Genomic DNA, 19258 nt, shown 5'->3' with positions numbered 1-19258 from the left:
CCTTCCCAAGTCTGTGGGACAATTGTTCTACCGTTAAATAGACAGAATCCTAAACAGAGGGTAGCTGTCTGCTGACCCTCATAGTGGAGGAACAGGGTTAGAGTGAGAAAAAAGCGATTCCCTGCCTCCTCTCCCCCCATTCTACAGAGAAGCCCCGCAGGGACTGTGGGCATTCTCCCGGGGCCAACAGCTGTCCCGGATCCGGGGCCCATCGCAGCGTGTAGTCGTGAGTGGCGGAAGGTCCCTGTCCTCTTTGGTAGGCTACGCTCCCCTGCTGCCCACGCTCCACATCGCCGCGCTACCTTACCCGAACGTTTCCCTGAGCGCGAACCCCTCCGCTCGCTACCGGGAAGACAAGCTCATGCGCACGGCCATCTTGGCTACGCCCCCTTACGGCTCGCCACGCCCCTCACGCAGGGACAGGTCATTTCGCTTTTTCACGTCACGCCTGCGTCCGCCCAGCGCACGTCCCCGGCAAAGCCTTAAGTCCCGCCGCGGCCACGCCCCTCACGTCGGATCGCGAATTTGCTGTCCGCCCAGCTAGGGCCCTGGCTATACCTCTGCTGCCGTTGCTTCCGGCCTCCAGCCGCTGCCCCGTCCCTGCTCTCCGCCCGGGGCCACTCTTCCAAGCTGGACCATCTTTGTCAGGCCCGAGAGCGGCAAAGCCACGCCCCCACGCATGTGCCGCGCCCCCACGTTGACGGTACGTCCCTGCGCTCCGCCCACACCACGGCCCTTCTTCCTGTTACGTCATTAGCGTCCCGTACGCTACTCCGTGACCCGGCTTTTCCATCGGTGGCCACGCCTCTGATCTGAGTCCTTTCACATACCCCCGGCCACGCTCGTTCCGCTGACCCCACGTCCCTCCCCGTGCCCATTTCCCTACTTTCCACTCTGGTAATTCCTCTGCCTGGTCTCACTCCTCCCGCAATCTCGACCAACTTTGTCGTGCCCTTACGAGCGGCCACTCCACGCCGTTCACGCAGCGACTAAGTCCCACGTTTTCAGGTCACGCCCCTCCCGACATGGCCGTCGCCGGCTCTCTTTCCCACGGTGTCCAGGCCCCGCCCCTCAGCCCCGGTCGCGTTTCTTCCTCCTGCGTTCCATGCCCCTCCGTCTTGGCCAATCCTGGCGCTCCGCCCTTGCCACACAGCACGACCGTACGTTCCGCATTGGCCAGTCTCATTCCGCTCATGCGCATTTTCCTATATTCTGTCCTGGCCACTCCCTGGGTTCCCAGGCCACCCACTTTCGGTTCCGCTCTGGCTGGGTCCACGCCTCCTGCTCTCCCTCTGCTGGCGGCGCCTAGTCGTGGGAAGCTGCGGAGGAGCGGGCGGGGCTCACAAGTTTCCGAAGGAAACCGTCCAGGTCTCAGAGCTAGACTTCAGCGGCATTGGTAGATTGAAACGAGCCTGCGGACCCCTGATCCTGGTCAAAAATTGACTTTCTTCATATTTCTCCCAGCTCCAAACACCACAACTCCACAAGCAGAAACCGGATAGGAAACATAACTGGGGACCGACTGGGACTGTGTTCCTACGAGCCCCCCAGCCGATCTTAAATGCTAGGCAGATGCACGGAGTAAGCACACTCCTCTATTTCCTGATGTCTGCTCCCGATGACTTTCCCTAGGCACCTAGTGCCCTCTTGCTGTCTAGGGCCTGTGGAGGCAACACCGCACTTAGATGTCTGCTGGCGGGGTCGGGGGGCTGGGCCCTGCTCGGAAATTAATCTTCTTTACTCCCTCCATTTACAATTCTGGGTCCACAAGAAAAAGTGAAGAGGTTATTACCAGCTTTTTTTTTTTTTTTCTGTCCAGAAATCTCTGAACGGGCACACTTTGGAGAAGGGCACTTTTCATTAGCCATTCATTCATTTAAATCTTGTTTATACAATACTGTGTTCCAGCGACAAATAAGACAAACCTCAAGGAGCTTACAGCCTGAAGTTTCCCAACTTGGGTTTGGATGGGACAAAAATTGATGAGAAAGTTAAGGAAGGTGTGGTAAGGGGGTTGGCTAATAGATGCAAAAGGACTTGGTAAGTGCTGGTCTCTCTCTTTTTTTAAATTGAAGTGTAATTGACATATAAAATTATATTAGTTTCAGATGTACAACATAATGATTGAATATTTGTATATATTGCGAAATGATTACCACAATGAGTCTGGTTAACATCCATCACCCCACATAGTTACAGTTTTTTTTCTTGTGATGAGAATGTTTAAGATATACTCTTTTAGCAACTTTCAGATATGCAATACGGTATTATTAAGTATAGGCACCATTCTGTACATTACATCCCCATGACTTATTTACATTGTAACTGGAAGTTTGTGCCTTTTGACCACCTTCACGTTTCACTCCTCCCCTCCCCCCGGCCCCCTGCCTCTGGCAACCACCAATCTGTTCTCCGTATCTATGAGTTTGGTTTTTTATTTTTGTTTGTTTGTTTTTTAGATTCCACGTATAAGTGAGATCATCCAGTGTTTTGTCTTTCTCTGACTTATTTCACTCAGCGTAATGCCCTCCAGGTCCATTTGTTTGTTTGGTTTTTTTTTTTATAATTTTATTTATTTATATATTTATTTTTTCCCCCAAAAGCCCCAGTAGATAGTTGTATGTCATAGCTTCACATCCTTCTGTTGCTGTATGTGGGACGCGGCCTCAGCATGGCCGGAGAAGCGGTGCGTCGGGTGCGCGCCCGGGATCCAAACCCAGGCCGCCAGCAGCGGAGCGCGCGCTCTTAACCGCTAAGCCACCGGGCCGGCCCTGTTTGGTTGGTTTTGAGAAGCACAATTTTTCTTGATTTTTAGTCCCAAGGGAAATCCTGATTCCTCATCATGATGATACGGTGAATTAAGTAGGAAACAAGTGTCATAAGGAGTTTCATGCAGATCCCCTGAATGTAAACTGTTGCCTCAATCACAAAGCACAGTGTGTTAAATCAATGCAATGAATCACCGAAACTTTCCTGTTCATTTAAGATCACAGACCCTCAATGGTATGGCTTTATTCAAGGCAGCACTTAGATCCTCATTATGATGGCAAGTACGTTTCAACTCACATATCAACTGACTAACTGCCTTGGGAAGTTTTGTGGCTGAGTTCATGCTCAGAAGAGAGAAGTTCTGTAATAGATTAACAGTGTCTGTTGTGGGTGAAGGATGGGTGAGTGGCTGCAAGCAACGATCTATCTGGCATCTCTGATTTGTAGTCATAGAGGTCTTGCATGCACATCTTTTAGGTGGTCCTCAAAAACAACATTTCTTACTTTAAAGCTTTTAATGATTTCAGATGGTAGAAGGGTCAAGGTCATTGTCACTGGCCAAAATTTAAAGGCAGAAACTGATTTGCTGATTAATTCATATGCTTTGTATATCAACCAGAATGAGGGCTGTTTAGGATTCTGTTGTGAAAAGGAGAGCATCTAACCTAAAAGGTACATGGCTCAATGGCCCCACCACCTCTTTATGGACGTTGACAAAGGAAGTACCTATAGGCAGGCTAGATGTGACTGGGTGACACTAACTAGCAACCAAACAGAAGATTAAGGATGGGAAATACTACTTTCTAGAGCATGGCTGCAATTTTAGCCTAGAAAAAAATCATGACTTGCCAAAACCATGAGAAAATTCTTTATTATTTTATTTTATTTTATTTTATTTTATTTTTTTTGTGTGAGGAAGATCAGCCCTGTGCTAAGATCTATGCCAATCCTCCTCTTTTTGCCGAGGAAGACTGGCTCTGAGGTAACATCCCTGCTGATCTTCCTCCACTCTTATGTGGGACGCCGCCACAGCAAGCCCGACAAGTGGTGCGCCGGTGCGCTCCCTGGATCCGAACCTGGGCTGCCAGCAGTGGAGCACGCGCACTCAACCACTGCGCCACAGGGCTGGCCGGAGAAAATTCTTAATATAACATCCAAGCAACAGTGCAAAGAGTTAAACATCTAGGAATAAATGTCAATAAAGTCTTGCTTTTACTACATGAGGCTCCTTATAATGTACTGGTCTTCATGCACAGGATGAGACACACGGACACACATGCATTCCGTTTAAGAAACTGTCCTTTCAATTCCTGTCTTAGGAATATAAAGTTTTCAGAATTACACTCCCTCAGTTTGTCTGAATTAATCTTCATTTCTAAATAGTAGTGATTAACTTTCTCTGAACTAGTAAAATTTTACCCTGTGGAAAAAAAGACAAAGTTCATAATGGTTACGGCTGTTGATTAACCTACAAAATTTGATGAGCCTTCTGAATATCATAGCTTCAGATTTTTTTCTCAACTTAAAAAGGGCATAAGGTATGGGAGTGGAGACAAAAATATTCCAAAGCCCAGGTTTCTTTGTTTATCAAAGATACTGGAATTTGTTTTTCTCTGGCTCGGAATGTAAAAAAAAAAAAAATTGCAGTGTACCTCATGATACTTCATTTCCAGTCTTGAGCTTCTTAGAATGCCAGTTTAGGATTCAAATAAATCAATTTAGTTTAATTAAATTATCAAATATTCATGGCCCATGAGAAATGCAAAAGTGATCCAAATATAGTCCTTGCCCTCCAGGAACTTAAAATTTGTAGGACACAAAAGTAAATCATGTTGATGGTAGATGCATGTATGAATGTGAACAAAATGCTGTGGGAACACAGGAGGAGAGAATAAAAAATTAGTGGATTGGACAAGTCTATAACAAACAACAATCTATAACAAAGACAAAAGAAAAGAAAGTTTTCTCAAAGGAGATAATTGAGATAGACCTGTAACAATGGCTAAGATGTTTAAAGGTGAAAAATGAAAGCTCACGGTATTCAAGTTAAGGAAATGGTGTGAAAACACACACAAAGGACAGAGGTAGGACATAGTCCACTGCAGGACCAGCTGGTGCAATGGCTCAGAGGAGGATGGGGAGGGGACATCAGTGTAGATGCATCTGAAAAGCCAAGTTGGGTTCAGATCTTAGAGGCCAAAGAGTGGATTCTCTGACATAGGCCCTGGGGTGCTGATGAAGATTTCAGTGTGGGAATGACTTCAATGAGAATGACAAGGAGAAGGACAATGGAAGGTAGGAATGGCATTCAATGACAGTGAGTTTTAGATGTGCCTGTACTTACTAATCATGGGCTGTTGGACTGGCAGCCCATATGTGCCCAGGGTTCCAGCAACCAGGCAATTATTCTTTCTCATTAGCCATCTTAATAAAAAGATAAATGAGTTTATTTTAATCATAATTTCAGAATATGGAACAAGTGATGTTAAAATCTTATAGGATGCTTGATTTTACACACACACACACACACACACACACACACACACACACACACACACACATATTTTGTTCCCTGTATCTCCTGTTCTTCCTTTTGTGAGTTATTTCCACATTAAGCCGGATACAAGGAGAAAAAAAGGTACCAGATAAAGGCCTAAATGGTGTTTCTAAAGTTTGTACGATGTTCAGCAGCATCCCTGGCCTCTACCCACTAGATGCCAGTAGCACTTCTCCTCCATTTGGAGACAACCAAAAATGTCTCCAGACATTGACAAAATGTCTTCTGGAGGAAAAAATCCAACTCTCCCCACCCCCCCAATTGAGAACCACTGAGTTAAGATAGAGTATTTTTCATAGTAGACAAAAATACTTTATCTCTCCATGCATCTTAATACTGACAATTTAAAGAGAAGAAAACCCTTTTTTACCTCCTAATTATACTGAAAATATTAGACTAATTGCTATAAATATCTTGATATTGTTTATTATAAAGTATATTTCATTCCAATTTAAACGATAAAGGATCACATTTATTCAAAATTCTACAACTTCTAGTCTAGAAAATTATTGATTGGAGCCAGTAGTTTAAAAATTGCAAAGTTTTTATCTTATAAAAAGTTTCCATGTTCAGCTATTAAAGATTTTATTTGATTTCTTCTAATGTGTCACAGCCAGATGTATTTCCCAAAATCCAATAAAAATGTACAGAGTAAAGTTACATCTGAAATGGTTTGGTTCCATAGTTTACTGTAGTAGATTTAGGTGCTACAGGTTTAGTAAATTTCTCTTTATGACAATGAAACAGAAGAATCAGGGTCAAAATTCAAAAGTGACATCAGTCCTCCCGACCTCTTGTTTTATTGCAGGTAAATGGAGTATACATATGCGCTGATGAACTTTAAAAGGCATCTTGCATGAATCGAAAGGACTCATGTGTTTTCTTTTCATGTGATCTCATATGTAATTTACCCTCCAGAGCAATAGATCAATGGTTGTGCTGAGAAACTGCTTTTCAACAGTGTTGTGGAGTATGAAAAAGCATGGCGAAATCAATTTCTTTTTCCTGTCTGGAGTCTCGGTGCCTTTTGTATTGCTCATGGCAACAGTAATCTCAACTTTTTGTCTATGTTCTCTAAACCCTGAAGATTGGAAGTAAATAGTAACATATTCAGAATGATTGAAACTGCTTTATTTGTCATCATTACCACTGTTACTGAGAAATTATTAAGCTCTTATATGTGAAGTTGCTGAAATAAGCATTCTATGAAGCAAGTTTGCTATGAGTTCTCTGGAGGTTTAATACTTAAAATTGTGTATGAAAATAAAGACTAAGTTTGTGCAAGATTTTGAAAAGTGGAAGAAAAAAAGACAGTGTGTGGGCTGGCCCAAGTGGTTAAGTTTGGGCACTCTGCTTTGGCAGCTCAGAGTTCGCAGGTTTGGACCCCGGGCACAGACCTACACACTGCTTATCAAGCCATGCTGTGGCAGGCATCCCACATGTAAAGTAGAGGAAGATGGGCACGGATGTTAGCCTAGAGCCAATCTTCCTCAGCAAAAAGAGGAGGATTGGCGACAGATGTTAGCTCAGGGCTAATCTTCCTCACCAAAAAAAAGACAGTGTATTAAGAGGCAAGAACAATAATATCTAGTTCTGTGTTCCAACTGTTTTATTGAGCTATCAAGCTCTTTAATTATTAAATCATTTTTAGCACGTTCTAAGTGATGCATACCTCATAAGAGTCTTCATGTTTTAAGTCAAGTTATTGACAATGTCTTATTTTATCTTTATACTTTTTCTATTCGCCTGAAAGGAGCTATAAAAGTTGATATTTTTAATCATTCCCTTTTTGGCTGGCTGTTTCTTTTGCTATTGTCAAATACTTTTCTAAGCAAATACTGGGATATAGAAAAATTAAAACTAATTATAGACTATTTAGAAAATAAGAATGAGATCACTGTACATCTATACTTCCTCTGTCATGTGGCCAGAACAGTACCCCAAGGAAAATTCGTAGCCATAGATACTTTCATTATTAACTGAGAAAGATTAAAAATAAATAAGCCTATTAGCCAACCCAAGAGTTATAAAAAGAACAAGAAAACCAGTATAATGGCAACAGGAATAAGGACTTAACACATGTAAATAAGATTGATGAATCAGAAAGCAGAGAGTAAAGAATTGAAAATTAAATCCAAGACTTTGTTCTTTGATTAAACAACAATACAAATAGATAAATGTCTGCCAAGAATAATGGAAAATGAGAAAAAATATATACACTAGAATATATAAAGGGAATATAGCAATGAATGTCAATATTTTATGGGAAATATTGTATAAAGTCCTTGAGAATACTGGAAAGTCTTAATGAAATGAATGATGCTCTTTGAAATCATAACCAGCCAAAATGGACTCAGAAAGAAATATGAAACCTGCAATAAATGACAATATAAGAAATGAAAATTTTGAAAGAACTCTTCCCCCAAAATATATATGGTCCAGATTCTTTGACTCTGAATTCTTTATTTCTTCTGCATTTTTAAGTATTTGTAAACATAGACAATGTTAGAAATCTTTCTATGCCATTTTCAGGATGGTAATATAAGGGCTAGAAAAAAATAAACCTCAAGAATCAGCACTGGGAAAGGAACCTAAGTGATATTCTTCTACGAAAAATGTTTAAAAATCTAAGGAAAAATACAGCAATTAAGTCCAGAAGCATGTTAAAATCATCAAACTGAGCTTATCTAAGGGTTGGATCAATGTAAAGAAATTTATTAATATAATGCACCAAATGGTAAAAACTCTAGGATCATATTAATAGTTGCTGAAAAGGCAGTCCATAAAATTCAACACCATTATTGATGAAGAGAATTTTTAGTAAACTAGAAATAAAAGGAGACTTTCATCTCACAACACATCATATTTAAAGTGACTCACCAGATCCTGTGGAGGAGCCGCATTCCCGTTAGAGTGAGGAAGAAGACAAGGGTCCATGTTATTCCCATCATTACATTACCCTGTTTTGGTAGTGTTGCCACAATGAGACAAAACAACAACATCACACAAGAACACACAAGAAGATCCAAGGACAAGGAAAGTGTGTTTCAACTATTAAAATATATTAACATTGGTCGTTAATGCTGGTGGTATTTTGGATATTTTGTACTTTTCTCTTTTTGCTTCTCTGCATTTTCTATACAGAACTTCTATTGCTCTTTTTTCTGTCATTTTTTAAATGAGACAATAAACAGTGAGAAATCATAATTCCAAAGAGAAGAGATTTTCTTTTGTTTTCAAATGAATGGCTTACACTACGATTTAGTATTTTACTGTCTTCAATCCTAGTCACACAGATGACTAAGTAAAAGCAAATGGAGAGTCAGTCACTTTTATAAAGTGCAGGATTAACGGCAAGCTGAATCAGATTTCTCTGTCTCTAACATGGCTTTGTTCCTTGATGCAAATAATCAGCTTGGTTACCATCTCTATCTATTGGCTTTCCTTCTCATGATGACTTTATCTAGTCTAACATTTCCTGAGATAACTTCATCCAGTCTGACTTTGTTTTTGGGGATTAGTTGTGTGAGCTCTTCCTTCTAGGAAGTTTCCATTTCACCTGATAGTGAAATTGCTAGAATGACTGGGCTAACTTTAGGCTGCCTCTCCCTCTAGTACAAGTTTTCCTGACTCTTGTGCCCTTCCAACCAAGGTGAAGGCGAGGAGAAACAGCCTCCTCAGGTGGAGTCAGCGAACAGAAATGGGTCATCTATGATAAAATATCACCCTAATTAGAAGGGGGACGTGATACGACTCTCAAAGTGTTGCAGAAGTGTAGTTGTTGATATTTTTCTCATCGTTGCTTTAAAAATCCAGATTTTTCTGCTTAACATCAGGATCACCCAATCTAATTTTTCCATTCATGGTTTTCAAGCAACAAGGTGGAATTTGGGGACTGAATTCATGAAGAGGCAGCATGGTAGAGAGGAAAGCCCTGACACTGACCTGCTAGGAGGGCTTCTATTGGCATCTGTAGAATGCCCGCTGGGGACGATTCTCTTTCACTCATTATCTTAATCCTCAGAGCATCTCTAAGGTTTTGTTACAATTTCAGTTTTGACCAACGATGACCCAAGACGCTGTGCGATTCAGTGTGGTGGAGATAGGGTTCAAGTGTAGGTCAGCCAGGCTGGTAAAGTGATACCCATTCCAGTCCCCCCATTGCCCCCAATGCCTTAAACACTGGATCCTCGGTTCCCTCGTATGTAAGATGATCATAACAATAGCAACTGTGAGGAGCTGTTTTGAGGATTAGAGAAATAATCCAGCAAACCTAGTTCATGGTAGGTAGCTCTTAATTACTGTTCCATAGCTGCACAGACCAATGTAGTCACTAGCCACACATGGCTACTTAAATTAATAAAAATTCAGTTTCTCAGTAGCACTTCCCCATTTCACCTGCTCAATAGCCACCTGTGTCTAGTGGCTACCATATTGGATAGCACAGATACAGAGCATTTCCACCATCACAGAATGTTCCATTGGACAGCACTGCTCTATATCATTAACTTTGATTTTACACAACTGCCAGATCTTGGGGCTGGCCAAAACCATTCCCTTTGAATTGGAAGCTCTCCTTGGATGTTTACCTGCGGAGAGTCAGGTGAGGTCATTCTTGGAAGGGTGTCTTTTGTTCACCAGAGATAGAAAGGAGTGATGTTTGTTTCCCAAATTAAGATAGCCTATCTATGAACCAGATATTTCAGCCCTGAAAAGATGGGAAGTTCATGCCAAGGAAACCCACCAGAGAGGACTCAACTCTTTCCACCATACACTTAACCAGCAACAACAGAAGGGGCGGGGAAGGATTCAGACTTGGAGTCAGCAGAGGAAACAGTCTTTGGAGGTGGAGTCTGGGAAGGACAACTAATCCGTTTTCCAAACAGATTTTCGTAAATAACTGACAGGAGATGGGCTGCTTCTATCAAAGTATTAACCCAAATGATGGAGGTTAATCATTAAACCTTTCAGGTGGTGGCTTGCTTGTTTCTCTGATATTCTAATCCGGGTCACAGAATGGCTAAGGCAGCTTTGAGTGAAGGGTGGATTTTTTTCCCCTCCTTTTGCCTTGTGTTTTCCACTCTGAAAGAATGTTGTGGCTGCTCTTTTTTCTGGTGACTGCTATTCATGCTGAACTCTGTCAGCCAGGTATGTAGTCTTGAAACCTAAAAATAGATTAACAGTTTTCTAAATGATTGACAAGTCTTTGACTGAAAGACCTCTTTATTTTTCTAAATCTGCAGACATGTTGTGGCTTGAAAGTTGAGCCTCTGATTGTTTTATGAATTTGAAAGAAAATTTTAAACCATCTAAGATGATTGCAGTTAACTTTCAGGAATATTTGCAGCAGTTTAATTGCGGTTCTGTGTTCTGTTGATTTCAGTTGCATTAAATATTAGGATTTATCAGGCTCTGTTTTAGCAGATTTTATCATCATATACTGCTCTCTCTTTTTTCTTTCTGGCAGATGCAGAAAATGCTTTTAAAGTGAGACTTAGTATCAAAACAGCTCTGGGAGATAAAGCAGTAAGTGGAGAATCTGCATGTTCATCTTAAATGTTGTTTGCTAATAACATTGTACTTTCTCTAATAATGAGCATCTCTGCATACTTATCTTAAACTTGTATAGATTACTTCTAAAGACCTCAAATCTGATATTTTCTTAAAGTAAAAAAAATTATAGTAAAGTAGAAATTGTTAAGAACATAATTTTGCCTAAAGTATTTCATCTGCAGTGTATGCTAGAAAATATGTGAAGTTTTGTATTACACAAAACAACTTCACAAACTTGAACATTTCAACCCAGCGTAGTGGAGAAAAGGAGCCTGAGTCAGGTACTCAGGTCTGGGTTGGGCTCTGCTTCTCACTGCTATGGTCATTTGAATTTTGTCAGCCTCAGTTTTCTAGTCATTGGAAGAGGGATGTTCCACCCACATAAGATCTTTCACAGCACAAAATTTTCCAGTTCTAACGTGAAGTTTTTTCAATTCTTCTCAAATATCAAAGTACCAACAGGCAATATATGCTTATGAAATTGAAGTTAAAAAATCCTCATGGGGCTCATGTAGCTATAGAAACAGTAAAGACTGTCGAATGAATAAGATGGTATTATGTAATCCTAGTTTCAGTTTTCCAGTGTGGTTTGTGAAAATTTTCCCTAATAGAAGGTGATATTAAAATGCCTCAGGCTAGAAACAATAAAAGAATGTTAAAGAAACTTAGAGGTATTCTGTTTGCAGGCCAATCCACCAATGTATTATTTTATTCACTCAATGAGTAATAATCATAATAAGAGCCAGCATTTATTGAGAACTGAGTTTACTTTCTAGCTGGGACCCTTCTAATCACTTTGCTCACATCAGCTCATTTAGCCCTCACAACAACTCTTTGAGGAAGGTAGTACGTGTATTCCCATTCTTATTAGATGGATGAGAAAACTGAGGTGCAAAGAAATTAAGTGACCTACTCAAGATCTCAAGTCAACAAATGGCAGAGGTAATATTTGAACCCAGGCAGCCTGACTGCAGAATCCACTCTCTCTACCAGTGTGTAGGGTTGCTCATCCCAGGATCCTCTGAGGGGAGGCACCATGCTGGATGCTGGGGATGCAGTGCAGCTAAAATCAGGCTTGTCCCTGCCTTTGTGGAGCTTCTAGTAGTGGGAGAATTGGTTGTCCGTCAAATATTCAGTGAACCAAATGCAAATGTGCAAACTTTACAAGTATTACAGGAAGGAGAAGTACATGGGAGTTTTGGCCTCATCAGGGGCCTCAGTACCTGGCATTTGCTGTGAGGTCTAAAGCATGAGTAGATGTGAACCAGGGGATAAAAGAAAAAAGAGCAGAGGGAACAGCACGTGCAAAGGCTTATTTCAGGAAGGAACTTGGTGAGAGTGAGGGATGGAAGGAAGGCTGAGGTGTCTGGAACTGGAGCAGAGAGGAGGAGCAAGGCACGTGATGAGCTTAGAGAGAAAGGAGGGGTCAGGCCAAAGAATATGTGGACTGTGTTAGGAAGTTCTGATATTACCTTTAAAGCCAGTGGGAGTTTTATGGAAGAGGTGTCATGGTAGAATTAGTGTTTGGAAGAGGCTTTGGCTACAGTGTGGAAGACAGATTGAAGGGGACTATAGTAGAAAGGAGGAACCAGTTAGGAGGTGATTGGAGTAATGTAGGTGAGACATGATGGCCATTTGGAGTACAGTGTGTTGGTGAAGAGAGAGTAGTGAAGGGATCTGAGAGCCACAGGGATGTTGTGACAAGGAAGGGAGAAGGAGGGGTTAAGGATGAAACTTTTGTTTCTAATTATGCAACTGGATGGATGATGACCCCTTTATGAGTCAGGAACCAGGTACAGACAAGAACAGTCTTTAAATGTGGACTTGATGAGTTTGAGGCATTATTGACTAATAGGCAAGAACAGAGGGGCTTGAGATATATATATTCCTGAGTCATTTGCACTGAAGTGAGAATGGAAGCTTGGAGTAGATGACCGTGCTGAGGGAGAAAGTACAGAGTGACAAGAGGAGAGGGTCTAGCATAGAGCTTTGAGGTTCTCCAAAACTTGAAGCCCTTGTAGAAGAGGGTGAACCTGCAAAGGGGGCAGAGGGGTGGGAGGAAAACCAGGAGAATGTTGTATTATAAAAGAGAAGAGAGTGCTTCAAGATGAAGGGAGTGTTTGAGAGCATCAAATGCAGTTGAGAGGCCAAGCAAGATGAGACTGAAAACTGCTCATTGTGTCAAGCAATGTGGAAGTCATTGGTAACTTTAGAGAGAGCTGTTTTTGTGGAGTGGTGGAACTGGAAGGCAGATAACGGAGGGAGTTAAGAAGAAGTGGGTGGTGAACATGTAAAGATGGAAGTATGGACAACTCCTTTGAGAATTTTGGCTGTGAAGGGCAGGAGAGAGACAGCAGTAGGTGAAAGAAGGAGGATTGAGTAAAGTGACTTGGTTTTGCTCTTGTTTTAATGGGAAAGACTTGAGTGTGGTTAAAAGTCAATGGACAGGCTCCAGTCAGAGTCGAATGCACGGAAGAGAGGGGTGCAACTGATACTGTTTAGATTCTGAGAAGGGCAGAAGAGAAACATCCCTAATAGAGGTGGATGGACTAGCCATTGAAAGGCGGAGAGATCACATCTGGCCCTTCAGGGGAGGATGTGGATAGGGTGTGTTCCTCTATGGAGGAAGTTTTATATTTGGTGTTAGGAGGATGGGGAGTTTAAGTTGATCACTTGAGATATATCTCTAAATTATGAAACAAGAGTGTCTAGTGAGATTGAGGTGTGAGGGAAAGCATTGAGATTTGGGGAGCCTGAAAGATGTTTGAAGTAGTCACTGTGAACCATGAGACAGAGAAAACTGGTGGAGAAATCTAAGGGATTCCCAGGTAATTTGGGAGTAGGTCATCATGAATTTAGAGTTAAAGCAACAAACCCTGTTCTATGACTTTCTGCAGTTACACTTGATTACTCACCTAAAATGTGGCATCAGCCACATTAGTTTGCTAGGGCTGCAGTAACAAAGTACCACAGACTGAGTGGCTTAAACAATGGAAATTGATTTTTTCTCAGTTCTGGAGGCTAAAAATCCAAGATCAAGGTGTCAGCAGCGTTGGTTTTTTCTGAGGTCCCTGAGGGAAGGATTTGTTCCAGGCTGCTCTCTTTGGCTTATAGATGGCTGTCTTCTCCCTGTGTCTTCACATTGTCTTCTCTCTGTACGTGTCTGTGTCCAAATTTCCTCTTCTTACAAGGACATCAGTCATATTGGTTTAGGGCCCACCCTAATGATCTCATTTTAGCCTAATCACTTCTGTAAAAGGCACTATCTCCAAACATGGTTACATTCTTGGGTACTGGGTGTTAGGGCTGCAACATATAAATTGGGGAGGGGGGGCATAATTTAGCCCATAATGTATACACACACTCAAGTTTCCAGCTGAGAAAATAAAAATAAAAATTGTACCAATGTTAATAAAGGAAAGGAAGCTGAGAGGGGGAGTCAGTTTAGGAGTGAAGAGAGAAAGGGAGGAAGGGAACAGACTGTTTATGTCCAGGATGAGATGTCTAAATGCCCTATTTGTTGACCTCCTACTAATACTGCAGATTCTGAAGAAGATAATACAATGGGAAACACTCCACACTTGGAATGATAGAATGTCCAAGAAACCCTATCTTGAACATTATGGTGACATGATTTATCGTGGTCTCCAGTCTTTAGTGTATGAGGAAAATGAGAGAGAGACAAAGAGAGGCACCACACCACTTTGGCTACAATTAGATTCCAATGGACTGTTTTTTACTCCATGCCTCTTCACTTTACATTTTCTGTTTTACTTGTCTTTCAGTATGCTTGGGATACAAATGAAGAATATCTGTTCAAAGCGATGGTGGCTTTCTCCATGAGAAAAGTTCCCAACAGAGAAACAACAGAGTGAGTAAAAAGTGAAAAATCTTAATTGATTATTTGCAGTGTTTTTTGAGACAGTACATTAATTCAAAACTCGATCTTGAAAATAATTCATTAACCAATTTTTTGAAGGGATCCACATTTTTATTTAACATTTAAAAAAACTTTTGTAATCTAGCTCAGCTTACAGTTTGTATCATGTTCCAACAATGCTCTTCATTCACTAGGCACTATGAAGATAATTATCCAAAAAAAATTGCAGTCATGTTCATAAACTTTCTACATTTCTATTGTATTCCCATAATTTCTCTTGCAGATAGATAGATAGGTAGACAGACAGACAGACAGACAGATAGAAAGAAAGAAAAGAACTCTACTCTCACTGTATTAGTCTGCTTGGTGCCATAACAAAGTACCGCAGATGGGTAGCTTAAACAACAGAAATTTATTTCTCACAGTTCGGGAGGCTGGGAAGTCCAAGATCAAGGACTGGCAAGGTAGGTTTCATTTTGAGGCCTCTTCTTTTGGCTTGCAGGCACCACCAGATTTCTGTGTGCTCACGTGGCCTCTTCTTTGTTGGGGGCGGGGGAAATAGGATGGAGAGGGAGTGAGCTCTCTGGTGTCTCTTCTTATGAGGACACTAATCCTATCTAACAAGGCTCCACGCTTATGATGTCATTTAACCGTAATTACCTCCTTATAGGCCCTATCTCCAAATACAGTCACATTTGAGGTTAGGGCTTCAACATATGAATTTGGGGGGAAGGGGAACAAATCAGTTCATAGCACTCATTTTGAAAATAAATATGTGTAGGTTCATCCCACTGTTGGTATCTATCATAGCATCTTGTTTATTTTCTTAAAAGCTTTAATACAACTTTTAGTAGTTTTACATTTTTATCTATTCTTCCAGAGGAATCTTCTCTATTTGTGATACTTCCTTCCATTCCTGCTTGTGATTAGGGTAATACTCCTGGTTTCTCTCTACTCCCTCCCTCTCTCTTCCCCTTGAAAGGAGGAATGACTGATCTGATTGGTGAGTGGGAAGGAGAAACTGGGCGTGGGTTCCCTTCTCTAGGAGCCTCCTCAGACAGCAGGCATTTTTCTGTGCTACTCCCTACACTAATTACAGAATCAGGCCCTGCATGGGCATGCACACACACCTGTAAGTCTGTACGTACTGTTCACAGATGAGGACTGTTTAGATGGGTAGGTGCCATATCATACAGGGAATTAAATATCTTGGATAGTACTCCAGTATGTGGTGACACATGCCCCAGTTCAGCTCTACCTGGGATGCTGTAGATAAATTTATCTCATTTCAGGATTTTTTTCAAAAATTAGGAAGGAAATTTGCCTGCTGATTAAAGTCATAGCCTCCAACCTAGCCCTTTATTTTGGTCTCCTATCTACTTCATTCTTTTGTCTTAATTCTGTAATGATTCAGAACCTGGCAAAGAGGATCACTGTTTATTGGTCTCCCTCAAACCGATAATAAATGATGCATGGGCCATGAATATAAAGAATGAAACAGAAGAGTGGAACTTGGGGAAGCAAAATAAACATATGATATACGTATTTGTGTGTAGACACACTTGTATATATATAGATACATATATATATGTATACTTTAAAATATTCACATGATTCACATGAGACTATATTCAAGTGATTCAAAAAATTAAAAGAAGGAGGTATATAGCAAAACAAAATTAGGTACTGAAGTGAACTCTATTCCTATATTTTATAGATTTTTGGAAAAAATACATTTGTTTTTATCTTATGCCTTCACAGCATTCTTTCCACAACTTTAAAAATAATCAATAACCTTTAGGTAATTGCATTATAAGAAATTGAAAAGGAAAAATATAAGAAAAAAAGCCACTGGTCATCTCACAATGCTAACCCCTCAACTAGTCTCTTTTTATCTTCTAGCCCTTGTTCAGCAAGTTTTATAAATTCCCGTGTTCATTGTGCTATTACTTCCTGTAAGTGCCTAAATTTCACCTGTAAATGACTATGTTAAATCATATGTTTCCATTCTTTGCAAAAGTTAATTTAAATATGTAACATTTCAGATTAATTTTGAGGAATTCACTTTTGAAATTATTTTTTCAGACCCGTCAGCATTATAGGAATCTGTGAATATCAGATCTAGTTTATTTGCACAGGTGTTTTACTTGGAATTGGGTACACAAGATATATAGAAGCTTTTGTTGCCAATGCCAGTTGAAAAAATCAAAAAGTGCAAAACTAGATTGGGGTAACAAACTTTTTTCGGTAAAAGGTCAAGCAACGTGAGTCCTAGCAATACTGCTGTCAGGCACTGAGTGATGAGGGCTGCCTAATGAATCAGGATGTGTTTAAGATGCAGTTCAACTGCTGGGCCCGATTCTACCGCATCTTTACATGAACAGCCTTCCCTCTATGGGAAAGGGGACCAGGAAATGCAAGACGGGATTGAAAACAACTTTGTAGAGGGGCTGCCTGTCTCGAGTGTGGCGGGTGGATGGAAGACACCAGTAGCTTGGCAAATATATCAGATTTAAAATCTTCAGCTTTTCAGAGGTCTTTTGGTGCCAGTGTGAGGGAGAGTGAATTCTGGAAGGTGAGAAATATCCCTTTCCAGGATGGCTTCAGGGATTCAAATCTTGAACATTTGCTGTTTATTGTTTTTTTTCCCCCATCATTGCTCGTTCTATGAATATTGCAGAAAACCTGAAGATACTGAGATGCAATGGAGTGAAAATGTAACTCAGTAAAGACAGTCAAGTGATTAACAGAATACTAAATACTCTCATACTCATCCCACCTTTACCCAGTCCTTACTACAATCTCTCTCATATCAAGCTCAATCACCTCCAATGATACAGAGCTCAGTGTCTCCTGGGGGTGCCTCTTCATGTTTGGAAGCCTGCCACTAGCATATCCTTGATCCAGTCACTATAACCTTGATTAACTATGAAACAGGGTGTAACTTCTAGAGACAGGTCCTGGCTGCATCCATGCAGGACTTGCTGGAGGGCTGACCTGGTCCATTCACCAGCACGCCAGGCAGGCAGTGGGAGAGAAGGCTAGAGGGTCAGAGAGGCAGACGGTGTGGGCCTGCAGAGAGGGTTGTGGCATTTCCGCTCCCTTCCCCATAGGACAGGGGCAGGAATGGGTTCCAGTGTGTAGATACCACACAGCCAGGCGGGGTGCTGACAGCCGGGCCCACTCTGATGAGTCAGTGCCCATGTTCTACCAGTGAGTGTGTGTTTTGAGTGATACTCTTGCTTCTTTCCTGCCTCCCTCAAGTCAGGCAGAGACTGCTCAGAGAGAGTGCAGTTGTCTGTGGGAGGAGACTGGCCTATCACTTCCTGGTTGGATGCTCCCCAACTTGCAGACATTCTCAGGACTACTTGAAGCTGCGACCAGAGTAGCAGTACCTGGAGTTGTAGAGATTATGATGCTGTCCCCAGTCACTGAGAGTGTCCTGTGGACTAGGAACTGGAGCCTGCCTCTCCGCTGGAGAAGTCTAAAGGTGGAAGGCTGGTTTGAGCCTCCCGTGACTGGGTGAGACGGCAGCTTTGTGAGCAGACTGCACTTGAACGTATTCCTGGGGCCAAGCGAAGGCTGCTGAAGGGAGCTGGATGGAGTCACCGCCTTTGGGGCCGAGAACCAACAGCAGGGCAGAGAGAAGGCAGTAGAAGGAGGCTGGAAGTGCACCATTGGAGGCAGAGCAGAGGGTGGAATGGGGGAAGTCAGCCAGAGTGCATCACCCATGTCAGGGGAAGATGCAGTGCAGAGGTCCCCAGACAGGTCCCCAAAGGCCCCACAAGTGCACCCTGAATGAAGAGCATGAGGACGCCCGCCATGACAGAGGACCAGGAACAGTGAGAGGGCACCACCAAGAGCCCTGGCTAAGGAACAAGAACTTTGCCTTTTTCTTCTCTGATTCCCGCCCTCTCCCATCTCCCCTTGCCATCCGTAAATGAGCAGGAATGAAGCAGCGTGGGGGGAGGTAAGGGCAGATGTGCGGGAGGAAGTGGAGCACGGAGAGGGACAGCCCGGAGCACACGCGCAGGCCAGCACTGCTGCAAGGAGAGCAGCCGTGTGTCAGGGGCAGGAAGGCAGTTTTGATGAGGCTGCCCTGGACTCTAACAGCCAGAAGTGGCAGGAAAGCTCCACCGACTGCTGCAGATGGTGTCAAGGAGGGGGGAAGGAAGAGCTGACCCGGCGCCCAAAGGCACCGCTGTGAGAAGCAGGAGCCTCTTTCTTCACTGTGGTCTCCTGAGGCCAGCCTGCTGAGCTGTGCTGCTGGGCCGGCTCCATAGAATTAAGTAACCTCTATCGAAAGCCTACTATGTGCTCGGCCCTGAGATTAGTGTGATGCATAAAACCAGGTCCCAGACAGCACAGGGCCCACACCCAAGAAGCTGACCCTGGTAGAAATTATAGGAAGAAGGACTAAATGTGACAGAAATAAGACAATTCTTTCAAAATCATTATTTACAAATCTTGACATCAAGTGGTTTTCTTGCTATTTCCGG

At 42.2% G+C, this 19258-nt stretch overlaps 1 protein-coding gene across 1 annotated transcript in view; it reads left to right on the top strand.

Annotated features, from left to right (window-relative positions):
* Positions 1-10117: 10117 nt before the first annotated feature.
* Positions 10118-19258, top strand: part of CLTRN (collectrin, amino acid transport regulator) — a 33155-nt gene continuing 24014 nt past the window's right edge. Inside the window, exons 1-3 of the mRNA XM_058535492.1 lie at positions 10118-10474; positions 10794-10852; positions 14665-14750. Coding sequence (XP_058391475.1) covers positions 10417-10474; positions 10794-10852; positions 14665-14750 — 203 coding nt within the window. The 5' untranslated portion in view covers positions 10118-10416. The remainder of the gene's footprint in view (positions 10475-10793; positions 10853-14664; positions 14751-19258) is intronic.

The sequence above is a fragment of the Diceros bicornis genome, chromosome X (genome assembly GCF_020826845.1).
Source record: "Diceros bicornis minor isolate mBicDic1 chromosome X, mDicBic1.mat.cur, whole genome shotgun sequence".
Lineage (NCBI taxonomy): Eukaryota > Metazoa > Chordata > Mammalia > Perissodactyla > Rhinocerotidae > Diceros > Diceros bicornis.
This window is presented reverse-complemented; position numbering and strand designations above follow the sequence as displayed.